Source organism: Pleurodeles waltl, chromosome 10, assembly GCF_031143425.1.
Source record: "Pleurodeles waltl isolate 20211129_DDA chromosome 10, aPleWal1.hap1.20221129, whole genome shotgun sequence".
NCBI lineage: Eukaryota > Metazoa > Chordata > Amphibia > Caudata > Salamandridae > Pleurodeles > Pleurodeles waltl.
The window spans coordinates 124,934,380-124,957,377 of record NC_090449.1 but is presented as its reverse complement, the minus strand read 5'-3'; the positions used below and the strand labels follow the sequence as shown (position 1 = coordinate 124,957,377).

Sequence of the window (22,998 nt, the reverse complement as noted above, 5' to 3'; positions counted from 1 at the left end):
CAGTTTGTAAGCTATGAAATTATACGATCTAAAGGAGCAGTGGCTTCCACCAAACTGTTCCCAGCATTTTCTCTAAAGGCTTCGGCTTAAGGTGGAAGGCACGTTGATAACATTTCCTTCAATAGTTCATCCCCTGAATATGAATCTGCCTCTATTTGCGGTTCTTCTTGTTTCTTGTTTTCCGTTTTAAGCTTCTTTTTAGGTGGTCTATCACCTTCCCTAAGTCTGTTTCTCTTCATCCTTTAATCTCATAGGAAATAATTTTGCCCTGTCAGCTATATTCTTTCTCTACCTCTGTGCCTGTTGATCTCAAATTGCATCTTCACTGCCCTTTTTGTTCTTTTCATACATTTTTCCCTATCAACTTTTAAGGCCATCCTTTCCCATTCAGAAAATGCTTCAAACTGGGTAGGTCTAGGAGGAGGATCTAAGTCAGTCACTATCTCCCTTAAATGTCTTATTATTGCCATATTATATGTTCTCCATCTTGGGACATCAAACTACCTTCCTTTCCTGTAATTCAGTTCCATTCTCTAAGCCAGACACATGTTTACTCCCCTTTCTATCATCATATAAGCTTAGTGTTCCTTCTGGAGATTTAATTTCCCCCTCCCTAACTGAAATTATTGTGTCTTCTCTTATTACCCTTCTTATTGTATTTAAAATCTTCATTTTTCTGGCTAATTTTGAATTATCTCAGAATCACAAACAGAACGTCTTCTTAGACAAACTTCAACCAATCCCAGTGCAAACCTTCATCAACCAACCAATAACAGCGCAGCACCTTTTTACGTCACAACTCATTTCTTGCAGCAACTACCTCTCTTTTACAGTTTTCTCCTCACTGTATATGAACTTTACCAAACTAAACTAAAACATAACCTTTGGCTGCTTTCTAAAGAAATCAATAGATAATCAATAGATAATCTCTCAGCCAGTCATTTTAATCCAAATGATTTCGGCACCAGAGGGAAATCACCTTATTAACGATGAGTCACCTATGCGCATGAAGTCACTAAATCACCAGTACCTATTAGTACATTCATTCAAATAATAATTTATTCCATATCATATGATATTTGACAACATCTCGCAAATTACACTTCTATAGCTGACAAAACAACTCAATTATCTGTCCCAGGATCTTAGACTATCTATTAGTCTGCTAATCTCTTTAAATAAATAAAAAATATTCTAAATTTCATCAACATACACCCCTATTCATACTTACGTTGACCGCTCTGTTGATGCTACCACATGTGGCCCCATCAGCCACACTTCGATATTTTGCTGAAACCTATAGTTCTTACCCTAAGCTTTGTTTTCTATTTGTTTAATTAATTTCTAGTATCTTTTAAGTTTGTTGCAGATTAATTAATTAGATGTGTCCTTTCTTAGCACTCAACCATCCTCTGCTACCAGAATTTATTGAAGGGTGAATCACCCTAAAATCTCTATTTATTTATTAACTTTACGTGCATCTTTTATGAGAGTGGCAAAAGGAAATCTCAATTACTACAACAAAAACCAATTCATCAATATTTTAGACTATGGAGTCAATTAAGAGAATTGTAAGTAGTTTTAAAATATTTAAGTACATATTTCTTAATTAGTGTATTAATTTAAAATCTCAAAATATAGTAACAGACTCAACAAGTGTCCTGAATCTGTCCCTTCTAAGCCGATCCTGTCCTCCAACGGCAGAGTTCCTTTGTCTAATACAATTCGTAGTCTGGGAAAGTTTAGAATGGAGTGTCAACCTGTTACATTTCAAAATACATTTCATATCAGTCTAATGTGCTTCTAACTATCAGGCTTTCGCGGAAGCAAAGTAACAACTCTTTATGACTCAGTACAAACTAGCAGTGGAATGAATAACTCTGTTATGCTGAAATAAATTATATCTAAATGCTCTTTATAATACTATTCTGAGACAGGACACTCAATATGTAACATAACACTCTTTCTACCTATGCAAATATTCAGCTGTAGTTCTTAGTTTCAGCAGCGACTGTGGTCTGAATGGGTGGCTCTGGAAGTAGCCCTTGGATTTTTCCAGCTACAGATCAACATCACACAGCACCGGCATCTAGCAGCATCAGGAAGACGAAACCCCTCTTCCCTAGGACACCTTATAAAACATTTTGATTGTCATAGTATGGTAACAATAAACATAACATAACAAGGCATCTTCTGATTCAACCAGGGGGTGGTTAGTTTCATCTGGTTCCTTGTTCATTTTATGTATGTGTAAGAGCAAGTTCCTGTGTAAGTAATATGCCCACATGATTCTCACCGATCATGCAATGTTGCGGTTACTACTTTAGCCATGGTTACTTTTTAATACATTGCAGCACATTCCAAAGCAGTTTAATAAAGGGTAAAAATGTAAGTAATAAGGCTTCTATTGTTTAAAAGATATATGTCATTGTATAGGTCAGAGAGAGGTTATGAAAGAAACAGATTAAATCAATTCTAGCGTGTTTTAAGTAGAGAGCTGAGCAGGCTTGATTTGTTCAATAATGGCAGTTTTTCGGGGCCTTACTTATTCATGCTTACAAATCACTTTTTTCTATGGCGTACTTAACATTGTCAAGGCAAATAACAAGTTTGGTGTCATCAGCATATATTATAAAATGAAACCCATAAACTCAAATACATTTGGCCATAGGAGTAACATAGATATTAAAAAGAGTGAGGATCAGTGATGAGCGCTGAGGAACACAAGATTCAGCAGGAAACACGCCTACATCGTGGTTGTGATTTTATCTCTCTGATGGCAGTCATTGAATTAAGAAGCTAGCTGTTATAAGGCCAAGCCACCAACACCATCCTCTTTCATCATAGTTGTAAGGTACAGGGGATGATAGTGTAGGTGATTGATGGGATCAAAGCTGCACATCAACCCAGATCTAGGGCCCATCACAATTCTTCAACCAATTCTTACAAAGCAGACCTCATACGGTGAATTGATTTGAAGTCCTATTGAGCAAGATAAAGAGCCTACATGAATTCCGAAAGTGAGGACAGAACAATAGTCACATATTTTTCTAGAATCTTGAAGGGGACAAGCGAAAATGAAACTGACTGAAAATTGACCAGAGCAGGAAGATCTGTCTGAGTTTTCTTTACAATTGGTGTGACAACCTACTCTTTCCAGCTACTAATAAACATAGCTGAAGTCAGTTAGGCACTACTCAGCCTAGTGAAAATTGGTCCCAACTTATTAACTGTCAAATGCCATAATTCTGCTAGAGGGGATCCTCATTGAGTGGTTTGGAACAGCTTCTATCCAGAGCTCAAATATATTGGCTCCATCAGCAGAATCTGATCTGGTTCAGTACAAAACTATGCTTGCCTATCTTTTGAAGTTACATGGTCAAAGGACTCCTTCAGGAAGGGGTGAGTGATTTAATGTTTCTCAAAGAAGGAAGTCAGTTTGTTACTGATGTCTTGGGAACCCACAATAATCAATGAGAGGCAATTGGGATTAATAAAATAATTCACAATCTTTGAATCATGGCTGATGCTGTGATCTGTGCTGCCAAATAATTTCTTTTGGCTGCCCTAATCAACTCTCGATAGAAATGCAGAGCAGTTGAGTATTTCACGTTATCCTCATCCTCATAGTCTTTCCGTCAAACCCTCTTAAGTCCCATACAACGTCTCTTGTTTTGCAAATGTTCCTCAGAAAACCAAGTTGCTGACCTTCTGGCAGCAGTGGCTTTAACTTTCTCACTGAGGCTATTATATCTAAAGACATACAAATCCAGTTATTGATCAGTTCATTTAGATTTTCTACATTTTCCATCCTATAATCAAATGCCGACTCTGTTTCCCCCAGGGCAGTTAAAAAAACATTTTGTGTTATTTTGTTGCATGCCCCGGTTTCCTGCTCAGCCAAAAATAAGAGGTTACAATCCAAGGTCCAAAGCTCCCCGTTAAATGAAATAAGGTAATGATCAGATCATGTTAGTGACAACACATTAATAGAATAAGGGCCTGATTTAGATTTCGGCAGTTGGCTTACTCTTTCACAATGGTGACAGATATCCTGTCCCCTGAAATGTGAAACTCATAGGAAATCATGGGATTTATATTTCGACGACTAGATATCCGTCACTGTTGTAACAGAGTAACCCGTCCGTCAAAATCTAAGTCAAGCCATTAGGGTTCTTCGTAGAAGAGATTAACCAGTCTAAGATTTATTATATTGAAAAAAGTAACGTAGATTCATTGAACAGCATCAAACTTAGCACATCAAAACTTTCCCATTGTGTATCTTTGCCTCCCCAACCCCTGTGGAGTTGCAGGAAACTTGCCATACCCATAGAAGACTAAACATTCTAAATGCCTATCACATCTCATGTTAATTTGTTAAATGATACCATAGTTATTAGCAAATGAACACCCTTTTCTGCCCCTTCAAACTGTGAATCTGTACATATTTAAAAAAAAAAGAAAGCTAAACATGCTAATCATCAACCACATTTTTACCAAATTCATCAAACGGGGCTATAGTTATGGTCAAATGGAGAAAACATCTTTCTAGCTGCCAACGTATCTTTAAACTTTTTAAACCTTTTCAAGCCCACTCAACACATTTTGGAACACTCGTTTCTCGAAAACCCTGAATGGACTTACCTCAAACCGCACAAAAGCACTTCCCTGGGTAAAGTTCTAGTTTCATTTAAAGTTTGGTGTAGTTGAAATCGGAAATAACCTGTTTCTGATTCCTCCCCTTTTATCTTCACCCACTCTTGATAATCTACACAAAAGTGCAAAACCAAACCCAAGGTAGCTAAACTTTGATTTCATCAAACAGTGACAAAGGAAGTATCAAAATAAAAATTGTCTTTTCATCTGAAACTCTGACCTAATCATAAATGCACAGGGGCTGTAATATACAGCAACTGTACCAATAAAGAAAACATTCATGCATGTATTACTATGGTACAGAGACCTAATTCTATTATCACAGTACTGAGAAAATACTAATGTTGCATGACAGACTGCATGTTACATTTAAGTTGAATATGGTAACAATTCTTCTTATAGCCACAAGGCCTCTTTAAGGTGAATTTACCTGATTGCATTCATGTACTATCATGTATCTTTGTTTTGGTAAAATACCTTATTTTAAACAATTATGCATGAACAATTCCATAGCATGAACCAATATGAAGATGTACAGAGTGTAATATGTTTTTTATTATATTCAACAATAGTACTAAGTAGCAGAGTGATAGAGGTACAAAAGCCAGTGCTAATATTAATCTTTTAATCTGTGATTGTATACTAAAATGTGACAAAAAGTAGGAGTAAAAAATCTAGATTATTAATGAAATAATAACATATTTATTTTAGGGATGATCATGGGAATTTTAAGGGGAACTATACATTTTAGTTAAATAAGAAAATGTTTTGTGTTTTAGATTGTTATACTGGTCACCAGAAGATAAGGTCTTCTTGTATAATGTAAAGATGTAAATGGAAGATAAATGATCATAGATTTCCAATGTAAATCAAAATCAGGGTAGAACTTTAAAATGTTAGTGAAATCGATTGGTGGTTCCCCATGTGTTTTTGTTTAAGATTAAAAAAAGGTTTGAGTGTCCTTGTAGAAATTGACTAAGAGGGAAAATTAGGGCCTAATTTAGATATTGACAGAGGGGTTACCCCATCTGCCGAAATCTAAATCCCAGTATATCCATCATCATTGTGATAGGGTTAACCCCTCCACCAATATCTAAATCAGGCCCTAAGTCATTTTGTATGGAGACTTCTCTTGGTAATCCATCCCTCACTATGCAGTACCAACAATAGCCACATTTCCTTCAATGTTTTAAATATGTTGCTTTTTCAAGTGAGGCTGTTCAATATTCACATTCAGCCAAAACAATTGGCATGTACAGTTTTATGGAAAAAAGTTTGTTTCCTCTACAGATATTGTAAGTAAAGAAGAGTTCCAACGAAAGCAGAAAGCAGAAGTCATTATCTCCTTTCAAGAACAAAATGCAAAAACCTATGAATGCATTTCATCAGCAAATATTGAGCCTGTCGCTGACAAGGTAATGTGAAACTCATGCAAAATAGAATTAATTCACAAGCTTGCGGTGAAAATCTTCATATGGTTCATAGATTATGAATGAATATAATTTCCAAGTTGAAAGTGAATCATCAGTCAATGGAGAATGTGAGTTGTTATTTACAGCCAGGCTTATGCATTTTGAAATCTGACCTAGTAATATTTACAGTCATGGCCATTTTCGACCATTAAAAGCACTATATAATATTGGGACATAGATGACCTAAACTGATTAAACAGATATTGATACTTTGGATCCAATTGACAAAGACTTTCCCAAGAATGTGTAATAGTAGTCCTGTAGTACTACTTCACTCACTCATGAATATAATACACATAGGTACAGATAGAGGTTTTCATTTATGACAGTCTTGTACCATGTATGTGGAGCTCTCCGCAAGAAGTGCATAGAACTCTACAAGTGTGTTCTACATTTTAAATAGAAATGTGTGACTAGCCAGAGGGAATGGCAGGGGAATCAGTAACTTCTACAAGTGAGAGGAGCAAATAGAAAACACATCTAGAAAAAAGTAAGTCTGGAAGGTTGAAATTTAGGAAAGCTACACCCACATCTACTCTTGTGGTAGTACAGCCTAAGTAAACTCAAATCAAATCCAGCCAGGCCTTGAAGTAAATCACACACAACACATTTTCACTCGCAGGTTCTCTCAGGGAATGACAAAGAAATTTATGTGGGTAAGAAATAGCAGTGCCAGCACAAGTATTTACACCTACAAACATGTATGTGCATCGCAGTCACCCATACACAGCACATGTTAAAACAACTATGAATTAATTTTTTTTAAATTGACCATTATCTTTACACACAGTAGACACCAAAGTAAAGTATATTCTAAAAATGCACATATAACATATGCAAATTGTTGGGAAAAAATGCAAATGTACAGTTCTAAAACATAAGAGAAATACCCAACTCTACACATACACACATATATCATGGCATATTACGAGCCCCAATAATGCACACATGCAAGAACACACAAACACAACACATAACCTAACCAGGACACATGAAAATAACATGTTATTTTACCCAACATCATTTTGATAATTGATTATTTTGATAAAACAACAACTGTCAAATTCCCAATAATCGCATTACAAACATTTTCCGTCTGTGTGCGCATCATTTGCCATAGGTTGTGTTCATAGATTTACACCACACATGCATAAATATACACCTACATGCCTTAGAATATAATGTTTTGGAAAAACATTTTCAAGCGGGACATGACCCTGTTAGTGATGTGTGTCACCACTAGGACTCTAAGCATGATTTCCTCCTTTGCCCTCCCACTTGTTTGAAGGATTTACATCAAAGAGTTTAGATCAACATAGTCAAGTGAATTACAACCTTCTCCAATCCATCTGCCTCCAGCGTTCTTATTTTCTAATTGAGTTTTAGTAGTTGAAACATAGCCCAAATTTACTGACTGATGGCACTCACAAAACATGCCATAGAGATGGGACTTTATCTTGGTTCTCTAGATAACTGATGCTAAGAGGTAAACGTTGGCCCGCCAAGCATTGAGCACACATTTGAAAAGGATCCATAAATGTTTCACCAAATTTTTACAAGGACCTTATTGAATAGGTTGAATACCTGAGAGCTGTCAGATAATAGAACATAGGGCCAGATTTACATGGCCCTTGCGCCCCATAGTGCCACATTTGCAGCAAAAATTTTCGCGCAAATGTGATACTAATGAGCCACTACCATAGCGCCATATTTAAAAGGTGGCGCAAAACTAGGTTTGCGCCAACTTGTAAACCTTTTGCTCCACATCATGCATATTATATGAATGATATATGCAAAGGGGATGTTCCCTCATTAGAGGGTCGCTGCAAGAGGGCCATTCCAAGCATCATTTTTAATGCATGCTTGAAGCAGGCGGTAAAATGAGTCTCCCTGTGATTTCAATGGGCCTGTTAAAACTGTACTGGATTAGTGTCATTTATCTTAATGCTAATCCAGTACAGCGTTATAATAGCGTCAGAAAAATGACGCTATAGCCCCTAACTTAATTGAATTGTAAATACAGCGCTACCATGGTGGCGTTAGGGGACTCAAGGGGGCTGCAAGAAAAGTGGTGCATCACCAATGAGTACTGCTTGTACCAAGGGCCTGTAAATTAAATGCTACTAGTGGGCCTGCAACACTCAATGTTCTGTCCACTTAAATACCCTATAAACATGTCTCAGGCCTGTCATTACAGCCTGTGTCTGAAGTTTTAAACTGCCTTTTACACTTGGCAAAATAAACCTTTTGCTAGGCCTAAACCTTCCTTTTTAATACACATATATTACCCAAAGTATAGGTCCTAAATAGCCTATGGGGCAGGGTGCAGTGTATTTACATTTCCTGGTAGTGAAAAACATTTAAATTTGTTTGTCACTGCCACATAACCTACCACTTCTCTCAGACAACATTGGGTTAAATTATTACATATAATAAGTGATAACTTTCAATTGGGAGCAGGTAGGAATGTCAAGTTTGGTGTCAAAATAATTGTAATTTACAATTCTCTTTAAAGGCAGAGTCGGATTTTAAGTCACAGTTCTGAAAATGCTACTTCTAAAGAACATTAGGTGCCTACAGCCTGTTTCCTTGGTGACATGACTAGGTGTAGGTGAAAGTTGGTCTTTGTATATTGCTCCCACAAAGTGAAACACAGGAGAATGGGTGTTGGCAAAATATGCCATCTCTGACCCTATGGGTGGGGGGGGTGCTGTCACACTTATATATCACAAATGTTCAACCCTCACTAAGGGTTTGACACTAGTCTTTTGTGACCCCGGACAAGTTGGGGCCTGGGCAGGTAGGCAGGAAGCTCCAAACACCACTGAGAACCTCCAGAACCTTCTCCTCCTCCAATGTGCGCCCTAGGTATAAATATTGGAACTCTCAGACCAAACTCTTTATTTACATCTCTGAACATGGGAAAGACTTGGAAGGACTGCTGTGATCCTCTGCACGAAGACTGCCACTATGTTGCCCTGCTGCCTGATTTAAAAGGACTAGGCCTGCATCTTGATCCCCGGACAACCAGAGTGACTTAAGGGGATAGTTGGCTGGCCTCCCGTTCAAATCCTCAGGGACAGAAAAGGCTCCAACTACCTTAAACCCAGCACCTGATCTGCTGTGAGTCCTTTGCCCCAAGTGGTGCCATCCCAGTCATGGACCCTTCGAAATGGGCCTGAAGGTGCTCAGCCAGCTCACCTTTTGTCCTGTAATCAGAACAGATGGAGCACAACAAATCTCCTCACAGCCACATCGGAACCACTGCAGCGTGACACATCCCTGATGCCGGACCTCACGTCGAAGTCCACAGTCTCCTTGGAACCATTGCAGGGCGACAAATCCTCGGCGCACGTTTTGTAGAGACAATAAAGTTTGAAAGTTTGTGAATTTGAAAAGCAATGCTCCTTGCACAAATTTACTTATCCAGATATCACACCTCAATATTGTGATCGTTTACGTGGGACTCACAAACAATGTGGGTGTACTGTAGTGTTGTTGTGTACCTTTTGACTTGATGGCACAGGTTTCCATTCTGACCCAGAAACACCCAAATTATTACTAATTTAAGTTACATGTTTAATAATATAATATAGCTCAATCTTCTAAACAGATTTGGCATTTCAAGAGTGCTTCTGGGAACATTTTTCACTTATCTCCACTAATTGTTTCTTCTTTTTCGCGGCTAGATACTCAAGAATTAAACTTGTAGAAGTGATTCACAAAGGCATTGATGGGCATGTTCAATACTATTTCATGTACTCGTAAGCACTTTTGTGATTTGGACCAAAAACATCTGAAACGGGAATATGCTGGGAATACTCAAATACATTAGTACGAATGGGAAGAACTGTGCCCTCTAGACATTATTAATAGGGAGTTGGCAGTTTCAGGCCAAATTACAAAGGCATTTACGAGTACCCTCTACACTGTGTAGGTGAAGTAGTAATCATGTAGTACTATTTCACATACTCAGAAATGCCTTTGTAAATAAGCTCCATAGTGCATATTGTTTAAATGTTCCAAGTCTCTTTTCTCCCACACAGAGCCTTGCCCTGCAAGTGATGCAGTTGTACTTCAAGTCATTGTGCAAACTGTAACACTGCCTGGGACTATTTATGTCTCAAAGCAATTTGCATCTCTGGTGGTGTTAGCAGACTGACAGGAGTCTAATGGCAGTTCAAGGACAACTTGTACAGAGCGAAAGGCGCACCAATGTTGGTTAAAAGTCCTCGGTAATAAAGGTATCTGTAAACTTCAAAATTAAGCTGCTAAAGCAATTTGCCTCTGCCTCTCAATGGCATTGCATTTATATGCACCGTTTATCACACCATCTCTTAGTTTGTTTGTTTGTTTACTGAACATGTGGGTTTTTTGGAACAGCGCCTCGTCTGTTTCCCCAGTATCGTTGAGTTCCAATTATAACTTGAGTCTTATTCAGAATCTGATGGTGACTGAAACCCCTGCTATTTCTGGGGGAAATGCTTCATACCTAGGAGAATCCACTAATTGAATCACTCTATTGTATGGATACTTCGGTGAGTGAAGTAAATCGATGGATTGCAATCCACATTTAGAGTTTTCTCAGAAATTGAGGGATTTTCATGTACCCTGAGCTCCAAATCAGTCTGTGGGGTGAGAGCACAGTTGGACGTGAGTGGGCGGAGTCAGACTAACTCTTCTTTTAGTTAGACTTTGAGACATAAAGCTCTCTTGAAACATTCCCCTCAGCCGCAGTATAAATAATCCACCGTGTCCGGCTCTGGAAGTGTATGCCAGAGGTACCTTGTCTTACCTGCCTCTCAGTGATGAGTTCTCAGGCCTTGGCTCCCGCTCAGGCTGGTGATTTAAGACTCATGATGTCCACATATCTGTCAACTACTTATTCACTTTCCAAGATTAAAAAAAAGCTGATGGTCACAGTAACACAACTCTGAAAGGAAACTTGCAAAGCACTTGAAAGGCAGGAGGGAGTTTGAAGCAGAGCTCAGGGAACATTTTCAAGCGTATGGAATAGTTAAGGGTTTAGTGATACCTTGCAATCCCTCCCACCCCACCCCCCCCCCCCCCAAAACCTTCACCGTATATTCCTTTGTGTGCTTTCAGTGCCCTCAGCCATTGTTTACAGTCATTGCTCGACTCTCGCAACATTAAGCTTAGGAGTGAATGCCATTCATAATTAAGGGCATCTGCAATGTCTCCAAAGTTCAGAGGGACGTATTTATTTTATTGAATCATTCAACTTCTCTTTGTTAAGAGAATTTAAGGAAGTGTCACAACAGGGAGTAAATATGTCTCCTTGAGCCTTGTTTACCTTCTTGAGTTTCACTAGTAGGTCTCAGCAGCAAAAAGGAGGTTACTGGGGGGAAAATGGTGGTACAAAGGGTCAAAACTCACACTTCTTATCCCAAGTGCTTAATTTTAGCTGGTGGTTGCCGGAGTGGTGCACTGGTGCCCATTTTTAGGGACTGGGACTTATTTTTCATAATCAGACTGACCCAGGACAAGAAATAGAAATGCAGAAAAGGGGGAAAGAAGGAAGAGTGGAGATAGAGGAAAACAGTGACAAATAGGTAAACCAGAGAAATAAAAACCTTCAAAAGTGAGATAAAAGAGCAGGGAGTTCATGGTATTGAAAAAAAGAGACATGAGGAGGAATCAAGACTAGACAGTCTTGGTATTCCCTCTAGTGCCAGAACTCCATTAGAAAGGAGTCTCCTTGAGTCCCTTTGGCGGGCTGCCATGGGACCGTGTGGACTGTGCCGGGCCTATTGCAGGAATCCCAACAATCAGCAGCACCAGAGGTGTGCTTCTGAGGAAAACTTTGAGGCCTGGCACCTACTGCTGTACAAATTGAGTACTGCTAACTTTGTGCTGATGTGCTAGGCACCAGCACATTTTTCTGTACACTGGCATATATTTAGCCACCACATGGAGGCACTGAGTGTCTGCTTTTCTTGGTGGAATTCCTCACTGACCAATTTAAAGATTCAATATACATTTTAAAAACTAATAAAACAAGCTCGTAGGTTCTGCTGTTAGTGGCATTTGGTAGCAGGACCTGTGAGAGGTGCCAGATGCAGTGGACTTAATGAGCAAACCTTTGGGCCCTGGCATAAGGGACCTTTACAAGATAAGCACTGAGCACTGCTTGTCCCATCGGTGCATTGTTATATCTTGCTGAAGATCAACAGGTGATGGTATCTTCTCTAACGAAAGGATGACTTGAGGGACTTCGTGGCCACTTGCTGTTGTTACCTGACGTGTGCAGTTGGCTACAGGGATGCTATTGTCGTCAAGCAGCTGGTGACAGGTGGCAGGGCCATCGAGCTGGAAAGCGTGGGGCCTGGATGTGGTTCGCGAATGCTGGCAGCTTACAATTGGTCCACCTGTAGAGCTGTCTCCAGTGACGTCTGCTCACCCCGGTGGCTGGCTTGTGGTGATGGATGCCCTATTGTCTGCTGGCATGAGTCCTCAGTTCTGTCACTCTTCTACTTTTGCGTGCGCACCAGTGGTGGTGTTGATCTTCTGTGTGACTGGTCTGTCACACCCTTCTCTCTAAACCCATTCACGCTGTGGCGTCATGCCACATCCTTTTCTCATCTTTCCTTCCCGATGTGGCGGCTTGTCACAGGTGCGCCCCATGAACCTTTCGCTGGCTTGCGCTGCACCTCTGCCAGTGCATCATGATCTGCCACAGCCTCTTGCAGGGTGGGTTTTGCAGTTGGACTTGATCTGCTCTCCTTGCAGGTCTGGTCCATTCTGAGATCTTCTTGGTGGTCCGCTCTGTGACTGAAGGGTCACCTTCCTCTTCTCTGAATCTTCACTTGAGGGCGCCGCTCTTGCACCTTGAGACTGTGCTGTTGCAGCACTCGCTCCTGCCTCTGGTTGCTTGGCAGGGTTGGTCTGTTCTACTGACCTACTGAACAATGGGCCAAAGGTGGCTATCTTGATCTGTGGTGTGGCCGGCTGGCGCAGCCTCTTCTCCCTGGCATTGCGCCACGCTCTTGGGGGCTCTGTCTGTCTCTCAGGCTCCTGCCCGTGTTGTCAGGTTTGCCGGCGTGGCCCTCTGGGCGCCACTGACATTGTCCCTTTCCTTCACTGGTGCCTTTCGTTGGTGCCTGGCGTACTCATCCTCCTCACTTGATGCAATGTCCATCATCACCGGGGGCATGTGGTGCTGTTTTCCTGTTGGTGCCTGCGGCGGTGGCAGACTGCCGCTAGGGGTTGCGCTGGCGACCCGTGTTCTCCTTGCATGCCACATGCGGCATACAGCCTCCCTAGGCTTTTGCTGCTTGGCTGGGGTGGCTGCAGTTCCTTACTTCACTGTGCAGGGTTGCACACATATCTCTCTCTCTTCTGCGCAGTCACTGTCTGTGGACACTGCTGCCCTTCACCTGTGGGCACAACAAGTATATTGGTGCTGCGGGTCAGTTTGTTTTTGCCAAAGCTCATTGTATTTTGACAAAAAGATGCAGTATATCTGTTTGGCCACTAGATGGCACTGTGACAGCATTTTTTTCTTAGCTCATTATCTTCTCTGGACTGCATGCTGCTCACGATGAAGATGCAGATGAGAAGCCACGTTGCACCGGAGCAGCATGTCAGCTGGTGACAGTCTTGTCTGGGGCTTCAGCTCACCCCTCCAGGTGAGTGCAGTTCTCTCTTTTTTTTTTCATTGTAGTCTCACAATGAGGAGGCAGGCAACATGCTGTGGTGGGTTGGTAGTCTTGTGGTTTGCAACAGCCACTGCAGCCTTCCCATTACTGCGGGCCTTGTTAGCCCTCACGGACTGTTCTCTGATTGTTGCTGAGGTGAGGGCAAGCACTGCCATGTGGCAGGAGTGCTTTGTTTCCATCAAGGCAGTATGTCCTAGTTGATCTGCCCCCCTTTACCACGCACATTCTTCCTTTTCTTGGGTCCCTGCGTTATAGGTGGTAACAGGGCTCTTTTGTACTGCCCGTTGTTCCCAGGTGTCCTCATCGCGTTCAGCCCAGTGGACGGCAGGGCCACTGCAGGTCTCCTTGGTGAGGACGCGGCAGTCTCTGCTTCAACCCCTGTCCTTTGTGGTCACAAGCTTCCCTGGGAGGGGGCTCCCTTGTTGCTGGGGCAGGCGTGCTTTTGCAATGGTGCCGGGTTTCTATGCAATGCAACCTCATCACCATGGGTGTTGTCACGCAGGTGCAGGGAGGGTAGAGTTCACCGGTGGCCGCTGCTCCGCGTTGCTGCTTCTCTCCATGGGAGCATGACAGGCGCCGCGCTACCTCTATTGCCCATGTGGACATCCGGGTTAAGGGCGGGGAGGGGCCACAGTCTCGGGGCAGCTGAACAGCACTTTTCGTTTCTCTGTGGGGCTGGGCTGTGTCGCGCATTCCTCCTCCCAGCCATGGTAGTCTTTGTACCTGCGTGGGGCTGCACATCCTCTGGGGGTACATGATGTTGGAGAGTGCTTTCCTTATACCCCTGGGCTCACCTCATGCCCAGTGGGGTGTCCGACAGTGCTCCTGTCGGGGATGCTGATATCTGCACCGCGTGGCCGTCCTGTCGCACCAGTGACCTTCGTGCTGGCTGTGGGTGTGGGGGTGCATTAGGCACAGGCTGCTCTCCCCCACGAAGAACAGCAAAGTAGTAGCCAGCATGCACGAGGGGCAGACCCACTCATCGCCACTGTAGTGTTGGGGGCCCTAGGCCCTCATTCTACTAAATGAGGTGACAGACACAGTAGTTGGGTTCACATAACTGGCCTTGGGCACGTGCGCCCGGCCTTTTTTAATCAACAGGGTCACCTGACTGGTGACGCCTGTGATGGATAGGTATTGGGTGAGTGTGGAAGCCTGCCCTCAGCAGAGTGTCTGGTAGAAACACTGGAATGTGTCCAGCAGGACACTACATTAGGCTACACTCCGGTAGATCAGTGATACTGCTGCTGTGAGCTGGTGGCCCTGTGATGGATGGGCAAGAGGGCAGGAGTTTTGTCACACAGATGCTGCTCTCCCAAACTCTAAATGTGGCCCTTGATGTTTAGCAGGCCTTGCAGAGTTACTACTATAGACAGGCCTGTGAAAGTACTCTACCAAACGCTATAGTAAATTAAACAGTGCCTGGAATAATTCAATAAATCAGGTATAGCCGTGTGTGCCAGAAGCAGTTTCATTGTAGCCTTGTTCAGCTAGTCTACTAGATAATACTTTGCCAGTAGCTACCAGTGCATCCTAACATGAACGTGTCCTGGATAAATACTGGAATGCATTATGCACAGTTACAGATTAATTTGCTGAGAAACAAACGTCTGTACATAGGAAGATCCTCCCACCTCAAAGAGCCACCTTCTGTGCCCAGTTTCAAGTTTTCATCTCCAATATTAAAAGTGCTCTTATAGACTTATTGTCCCTGGCCGAATACAACGTACATTAATACCAATTTTCAGCATCCTATGCCCATGACAGACACATATGTACAATGCCAGCCTCATGTGTACAGCAGCCTCAGATTCTCAGTAGCTATTCATCTGTCCAACTGCAGCTTCATGTGTCCAGCAGGGTTTAATAATTGCATCAATATTCTTATGTACCACATGCAGCCTCACTTGACCTGCTACAGTCTCGTAAGTCTAGAAACATCCCATAAGTGCATCTTCAACCTCCAATGTTCAGCGAAGCCACAAATATCCATTCCTATCCTTCAAGTTCAGCTAAACCCACACATTATCTGCCCCCTCTTACAGTTTGTATATGCAGAGTCCATTCCTATGTCGAGAAACAACCTCTAACGCTTAGTACTGAATCATATGACATATGGGCCTTGGATGCCCAATGCAGCTTCATGTCCTTAATGCAGTCTCATATGTCCAGGGACAACTTGTATGTAGGTGCAGCTTCATATGTACAGTGCAGCCTCGTGTGTACAAGGATTGTCTCATAAGGCCAGCCCCAGTACACTCTCATTAACCAAATATTTAGCCTCATACACTCAGCACAACATCTGTTGCCCCTCTCACAGCCACAGTTTCCTCCATACTCTTGGATAAGGGTTCATTGGTTTGGGGCCTTCAGGTGGGGATGCTTGGAAAGGTGGGGAGAGAGAAGGGAATCTTCACTCCTCTGTTCTACCGCTGGTCAGCCTCCTCTTGCTTCAGTGTGAAAAGCTGCAATGAGCCTTGTGACTCAGGCACAAAACTGTTATTTTACCCAGGCTGTCCCTTCCATCGTGCCTCCTTCCACACGAGTGGACAGTGAAAAAGGAGGGGCCTCACAGCAGTAGGAGAAGGAGAACCCACAGCAATACTGCTGTTCAAAGAGGAAAAAATATAAGTATTCAGTGTGATGTTTTGTATCAGCAAAAGCATGTTTTTGAAATCACAGTACTTTGATAAGGCTGAAATATGCACGAGGCGACTGAAATAAAGAGTGGAACCTGATTTAGTTTTAGAAGGGATGTCTGTATGGTTTAAGGAATTTACATTTTTGAAATTGCAAATCCTCTTCTATGAGAAAAGTTTAACTAACTGCACAACACTCTTCTGAAGCAAAAAGCGTAATACTGTGCTGACCGTTTTAATGTAGGGTGCCGGATTGGCCATGGACTTTTTTGTAAGGTGGGTGCACGCAGTGGCGTAACATAGGCCTCCACAGCCCTGGCGGAGCGGGGTGTCCCCAAGCTCCTGTGGCCCCGCTCAGCAAGTACACTGTGCACGGGCCACAAGCCCCTGGGTAGGTCCAGAGGCGAGGGGGCCCCCTCCAGGTACTTTGCAGGGGGCCCTCTCAAGTTTCGTTACGCCACTGGGTGCAGACTTGGCTCAACCTCCAATCCCCACACTTGCTAGGCCAGAATGCAATGGTTTGGTGAGATCATGACTAAAACTGAACTCCATTCATTAGTATGTGTTTTTCAACACCAATAGGTCTTTGGAAAATTCTCCATAGCACCAACACGTGTGGGTTTTTTTGAATTTCCGTTTAGAACCGCTCCTGACTATAAGCCGTTTTCCTGCTTTGCCTCTGGACGATCTTATTGCCTTGTTAGTTCAGAAGAAGCCTGCATAAAAAATTAAAAAAAATATGTAAATTTTATGGTCCGGTAGCTACCTTATAGTTTACAAAATATATAGATATACATTATACTGTGAAAAAGGTATGCTTTTTCTTTCAGTCACAGCAGTCTCCATGCTGCATTCTTGTTAGTTATGTTTAATGCCTATGGGATGCATCTGTTCCCTTTAGGAATGTGTTCAAGTAATTGGACTTTCATGTTCCATTGCCTTTTTCACATCAGTGGGTGTACACCAACCACGTGTGCGTCATCTTGGACGCTTTCAGATGCAGACTCTGAGGATTGTAATCTGTTTTTCTGCTTGCCTACTTTTCAGAATAAGCACTGTCTTCTGGAAGCTGAACTGTGTTGTGCAAAGGAGTTAATCAAATCGAAGATCTACCCTATTGTGATTTTCGTTAAGGTCACAGATAAAAACATCAAGAGATTCAGGTAATGTGCTTTCTCAAACTCAGGGGACCGAATTACAAACCTTATTGATGGCGAAAGTAAGCTAGATTTTGCAGATCCATAGCTTTTATTATGACCTTACTAATGTCACACACAGGGTATGGCCACCCAATTGCTTCCTCCATCAATTCACACAACTGTTTATTTGTCACACCAAAGTTGCCGCAAAGTGGCGTGTTGGTGAGGCATAGAACCATTGCTTAATTTGTGCCAGTGTTTCCCAGGGCCCAGCACCGGCAGTTATTTCCAAACACTGGCACATATTTATGCAATTACACCAGAAGATGGCAATATGTGTGCATTTTTCTGTAACATTAATGGGTGTAGCATTTATTTTAAGATTATAAATCTAGCACATGGGTAATACTGGCACCAGCATCTACCTGTGATGGCAAGAGCTATTGATAGTGCCAGCTGCAGTAGGCACCTGTGAAGTGCTTGGGCCTGGCACTTCTTTTTTTTTTTTAAATAATTAACCACTGCATAAATGACAAAAATAAAGAAAAAGATATAACTTGCATGTAACATTATACTGGAAATTATTTACAATGTTTAAAAACTGTGAAAAATTAGCATAAATGCACCTAATGCATCCATACTAAGATAGATGTAAAGTCTGACTGGTTTTAGGAAGGTGGATGTATGTAGGAGTAGATCAAAGATGTTTCTAAGAACATTCAGTTCAAAGTAGTAAAGTTTTAGGCCATTAACTTACACTTATCTAAGCAGTTACTGCTCTTCTCTGTGCACCTTATGCACACTCTAATGGATCTCTGGTAGAATATCCATGAGGTATGCTGAAGTGAAATGAAATGATAGGTCAAGTTCCCTAAAGAAGAGTGCATACTAAAAATAATAATTTAGCCTGTATACCCACAGTAGAAGCAGAAACAGTTCAACTTTTACCCAAATCCCAATCCTACACAGTTGTAGCACAAAGATAATATACGTTACACTTACGAAGATTAATGATCACGTGTGTGAGGTACCACTATATGTGATTGCCAGAAACGTGCAAATTCCTTAAAGTACATTATGCTTGAGTAACATGGACATGTGTTCGAATCTGGGGAAAAATTTATGCCATGCACGTGCCAAACTTCCTCTTCGCTTACCTTACTTGTTTATTTCTATACCTTTGTCCATAGCATTGTTCTATATCCTTAGGAAATTCACAGCAGTATAGACTGTGGTAGTGCCCTTTGAATCCTATCACTCCAGATAGCTTGCGTACACAGGCTTCTATGAAAATGTAGTGAAACTTGGGACAAAACTTAATGCAGTCTCTCTAGACATTTCTTCCGTTGTTGCGAGGTGCCCTAAGCAATTGTTTCCATGTAAACCTGACATCTGGCACCATCCTGTGGCGAGTTGCCTTTTTGCTAATAAAGCAGACGCGTGTGCAGACGCGTGTACACCCACACACACACACACACACACTACCTTTCTTATATTTTCCTATGCGAGTATTGCCGTTCTTATATTAAATGTTTCATCTGCTTTCTGTGCCTCCTGCCTCAATGTTTTCCACATTTCACTTTTTCACTTTGTTTCTAATTTAATGTTATTCCTTTGCCACCAACAGATATTTATAATAATAAATGTGGAACTTATCAGTTGACTTAGAGTGAGATATTTTACAATGACATCGATAGGTTATGCGCTTGCTCACTTTTATGAACAGCTGGAGAAACCCATTCCTTGTAGAAGGTGTTAATGAGATAACAAGGTGTGATGTGTTGGTGTAATCAGGAATATTCAAGTAGGGAATATTGAGATTTCAGTATAGGATTACTATACTTAACTCCGCATGTATGTACGTACCAATATACATTTACATACATATATATATACATATATATATATATATATATATATATATCTTCTAAGCATGGAGATGTGGAGTTAATAGTTGTTAATAGTAAATCTATAATCACCTATATAACTTACATAGGCAAGTATGTGCTTTGACAATATATATCTTCAAAGGATGAATATATGGAGTTAGGAATAGTAAACCTATACTTACCTATATATACTTACCTGCACATGTATGTACCTTGATATATATATATGTGTATAAATATGTTTATATATATACATCTTCAAAGGATGATGAGGCATTATGAATAGTGAATCTAATAGTAAATCTATCCTTCCCTAGACTTACCTCCACATATATGTATTTTGACACTGCATATATGTCTTCAAAGGATGATAGGATGATAATTAACCTCAATGTTTTGGCTGGGATATTCTTCTATCTCGATATTCCCTATTCAATATTCCATGCCGCCAGCGTGTAATTGCTGTTTCACACCCAAACTTCTAGTCTACTGCTCAACAATCAACAAGTGCCCCAATAAGGGAGTAATATGGGGATCTGTCTAATGTGTAACTATGCTTTATCACAGGAGGATTTTACCTAAGATGGAGAGTGAGGACGAGTTCCTGCGTGTGTGCCGACAGAAAGAAAAGGAGTTAGAGGCCCTACCATGTCTTTACGCTTCGGTGGAAGTGGAGTCATGGGGCAATATTGACGATCTTCTACGAATTATCAAGGAGAAGATAGGGGAGGAGCAGCGCAAGACCATCTGGATAGATGAAGACCAACTGTGAGGCAAAGTGAATGAGTAAACAATGCAGACAATCAATAGAAGCAGTAACAGAATTTTAATAGAGCTCATGGTCTGAGGTTTTCAAAACAAACCTGTGGATCGTCCTAGTACTCTGGACCAGTGAACCACATGGTGAAGATAAAGGGGGAAAGTTGCCACTTCTTCTGTAGGGTTTTGACCATTCCAATATGGCAGGCTCTTGGCTCCCATGAAAAGCCATGTAAGTTGGTGAAACACAAGGTGATGGCAGAATGTGCTGAAGAGGGGAACTGGACTGCTCAGTGGTGCCGCTTCCCTGAAGACGAACAGTGGAAGATGTAGAAAGCTTGCAATCTCTACAGGAAATTGAAAGTTGGTCGCAAAATCAACTTTACTGGCAATTACAAATTAACATATTCTTTCTTCTTACTTCGACTCGAAATGAGCTAAGTAGAGAGACAACCCAATGTACCGATGAAAAGTCCTCCTATTTTGACACTTATGAGCATGTCAGTCATGGTTGAAGGCTAATGAGTTCTCTTGGGCATCAAAGAGGAGCGTTTGCGTGTGTGTTTCTGTGTTCACCCGTGTCTGTGTTTAATTGCTCTCGCATGAACGTTAGATGAAGAGGTTTGTGTTTGTGTGTGTACATATGTGTTAGTGCATGCACATTAGAAGATTAGTTTTGTATGCGTGTTTGTATTCGCATGTTCTCTAGAGGATGCTTCACGTGTGTGTGTTTGTGTTAAGATGGAAGAGAGCAAGTAATTTCCTTGGGTGGATGAGAGCGCGTGATGGCAATATTGCTTTACAAACTGTTCTTAACATCGTGCTGTGGCCTCAAGTTACTTACCTAAACAATAGCTGCTCAAACACTTCTCCTGCTGTCTAAGTGTCACACCTCTGCTTTCATCCTGTCTCTTCTTTGTTCTTTTGCTGATTGCTTTTCTTTGAGAGCGCCTCTCTTGAAGGACAGATGAATTCTGTGTTTTCCACTTTGTTATTACCTGTATTTTTTCAGGACACCGTTCAGAAACGAGTTGGAAATCATTAAACAGTCAGTGTGAAACAGATTGGATGTTATCGCAGGGTATCTATTCCCATGCCAGTCAGTTTCTGCCTTTTGTTTTCTGTTTCTTCTAGACATTTGATGCAACATTAAATACAGAGGCAAGGTTGCAAACACGTCAAGAAAGCAGCCATCTTGTACGTTCCCTCGTAAACTGTTAGCATGTCAAAGCCTTATCTGCCAGTGTGAAATTGCTCGGTAAACTAAACTGTTTTGCACCTATTTTATCACCAACCCTGACAGCTACTGCCAGCAAAACGATAGAGAAATGCAGAGAAATATAACCCTTAGGTATCCACAGTGCTTAATTTGTGACAGAATAGGTGCAAAAGACAAAGGCCCATATTTATACTTTTGGACACAAAACTGCACAAATGCAGTTTTGTGTCAAAAAGTATAGCGCCAGCTTGCGTCATTGCAAAGCGCCAGCCGGACACCAAATTTATGGAACCCCGCAAGCCAGAGCAAAAGGTGGGCTAACGTCTGGGAAAATTACATAAGCCGGGTGGGGGTGGGGGTGGCCGTATTGGGGAAGGGGGTTTTGCACCAAAAAATGACGTTAGGCTGGTTAGAGGCAACAAAAATGCCTCTAACCAGCCTAGCCTATTTCCTGTCACAAAACCATCCATACCACATGACTATTGTCTTACAAAAGACAGGAGTCATGCCCACCACCCCAATGGCCTGCACAGGGGACAAGGGTCCCCTGGGCATGGCCATTGCACCCAGTGCCATGTAGGGGTGCCTATTTCAGGGCACCTAATGGCACTTTGAAAAAAACAATTCAAAATACTTACATCTACCTACCCTACCTACCTGGGATGAGGTCCCCCCATCCTGTGCTGTCCCTCTGGTGTGGGTGGGGGTGTTCCTGGGGCTTGGGGTGGGCACCTGTGGGCTCTTCCCATGGTGTTTGACCATGGAAGTGGATCCACAGGTCCCCTAACACTCTCTTGCTCTGACCAATGCGTTAAATAATGGCGCTAAGCAGGCATAGCGCCAATATTTAGGCCCGCCTCCCACCCGTGCACCATTTTTGCACAGGAGGATAAATAAGGCACTAGGGCCTTAGAGTCCTTTTTGGGACCAGAGTGCCTACCTTGCATCTCACTGACACAAGGTGGTTTCACACATCCAAAAACTGACTTTAATTCCAATACTTTTGCGCTAGATGGGTCTAGCGTCAAAATATAAATATGGAGTTAAGTTTGCACTGAATTAGCATCAAAGAAATGACACTAATTCAGCGCAAACAGCGTATTAATATGGGTCAAAGTTATCCAGAGAGGCCTGCCACATATGTTGCCGAAGATCAAGGTTACCAAATAACAAGGCTGTCTACTCTTGATTTTAACCTCATGCCACTTTATCTCACACTTGCAAGTTCTTTTTAATTCCTGCTTTCATTCTTTCACTTTGTCCTTCTTGATTCCCTTTCTCTGTCTTGTTCTTGATCAAAGTCTGATGATGAAAAATGAGTGCCAATCCCCCAAAATGAGTGTCTGCAACCACTGCCTCAAATTACGAACTGGGTATCCTGACACTTGGAAGATACAGCTGATAATTGTTAGCTTTTGACACCTGCAAGACAGTAGGTTTAAAATGAAAACATATATGCCTTCTATAGTGATGTTTTTGTTCCATGCAGTCCAGGGTGAGATGTTTAGGGGCTTACTTATTTATTTAGCCACCCCAGCATTGTAGG

The 22,998-nt window shown here is 41.8% G+C and overlaps 1 protein-coding gene across 2 annotated transcripts in view; it reads left to right on the top strand.

The window, feature by feature from the left end:
• Positions 1-21,297, top strand: part of CARD11 (caspase recruitment domain family member 11) — a 538,982-nt gene extending 517,685 nt beyond the window's left edge. For both annotated transcript variants that reach the window (XM_069209962.1, XM_069209961.1), the window contains exons 22-24: positions 5,947-6,071; positions 17,494-17,609; positions 20,042-21,297. In XM_069209962.1, the coding sequence (XP_069066063.1) occupies positions 5,947-6,071; positions 17,494-17,609; positions 20,042-20,246 (446 nt within the window). In that variant the 3' untranslated portion in view covers positions 20,247-21,297. The remainder of the gene's footprint in view (positions 1-5,946; positions 6,072-17,493; positions 17,610-20,041) is intronic.
• Positions 21,298-22,998: the final 1,701 nt, after the last annotated feature.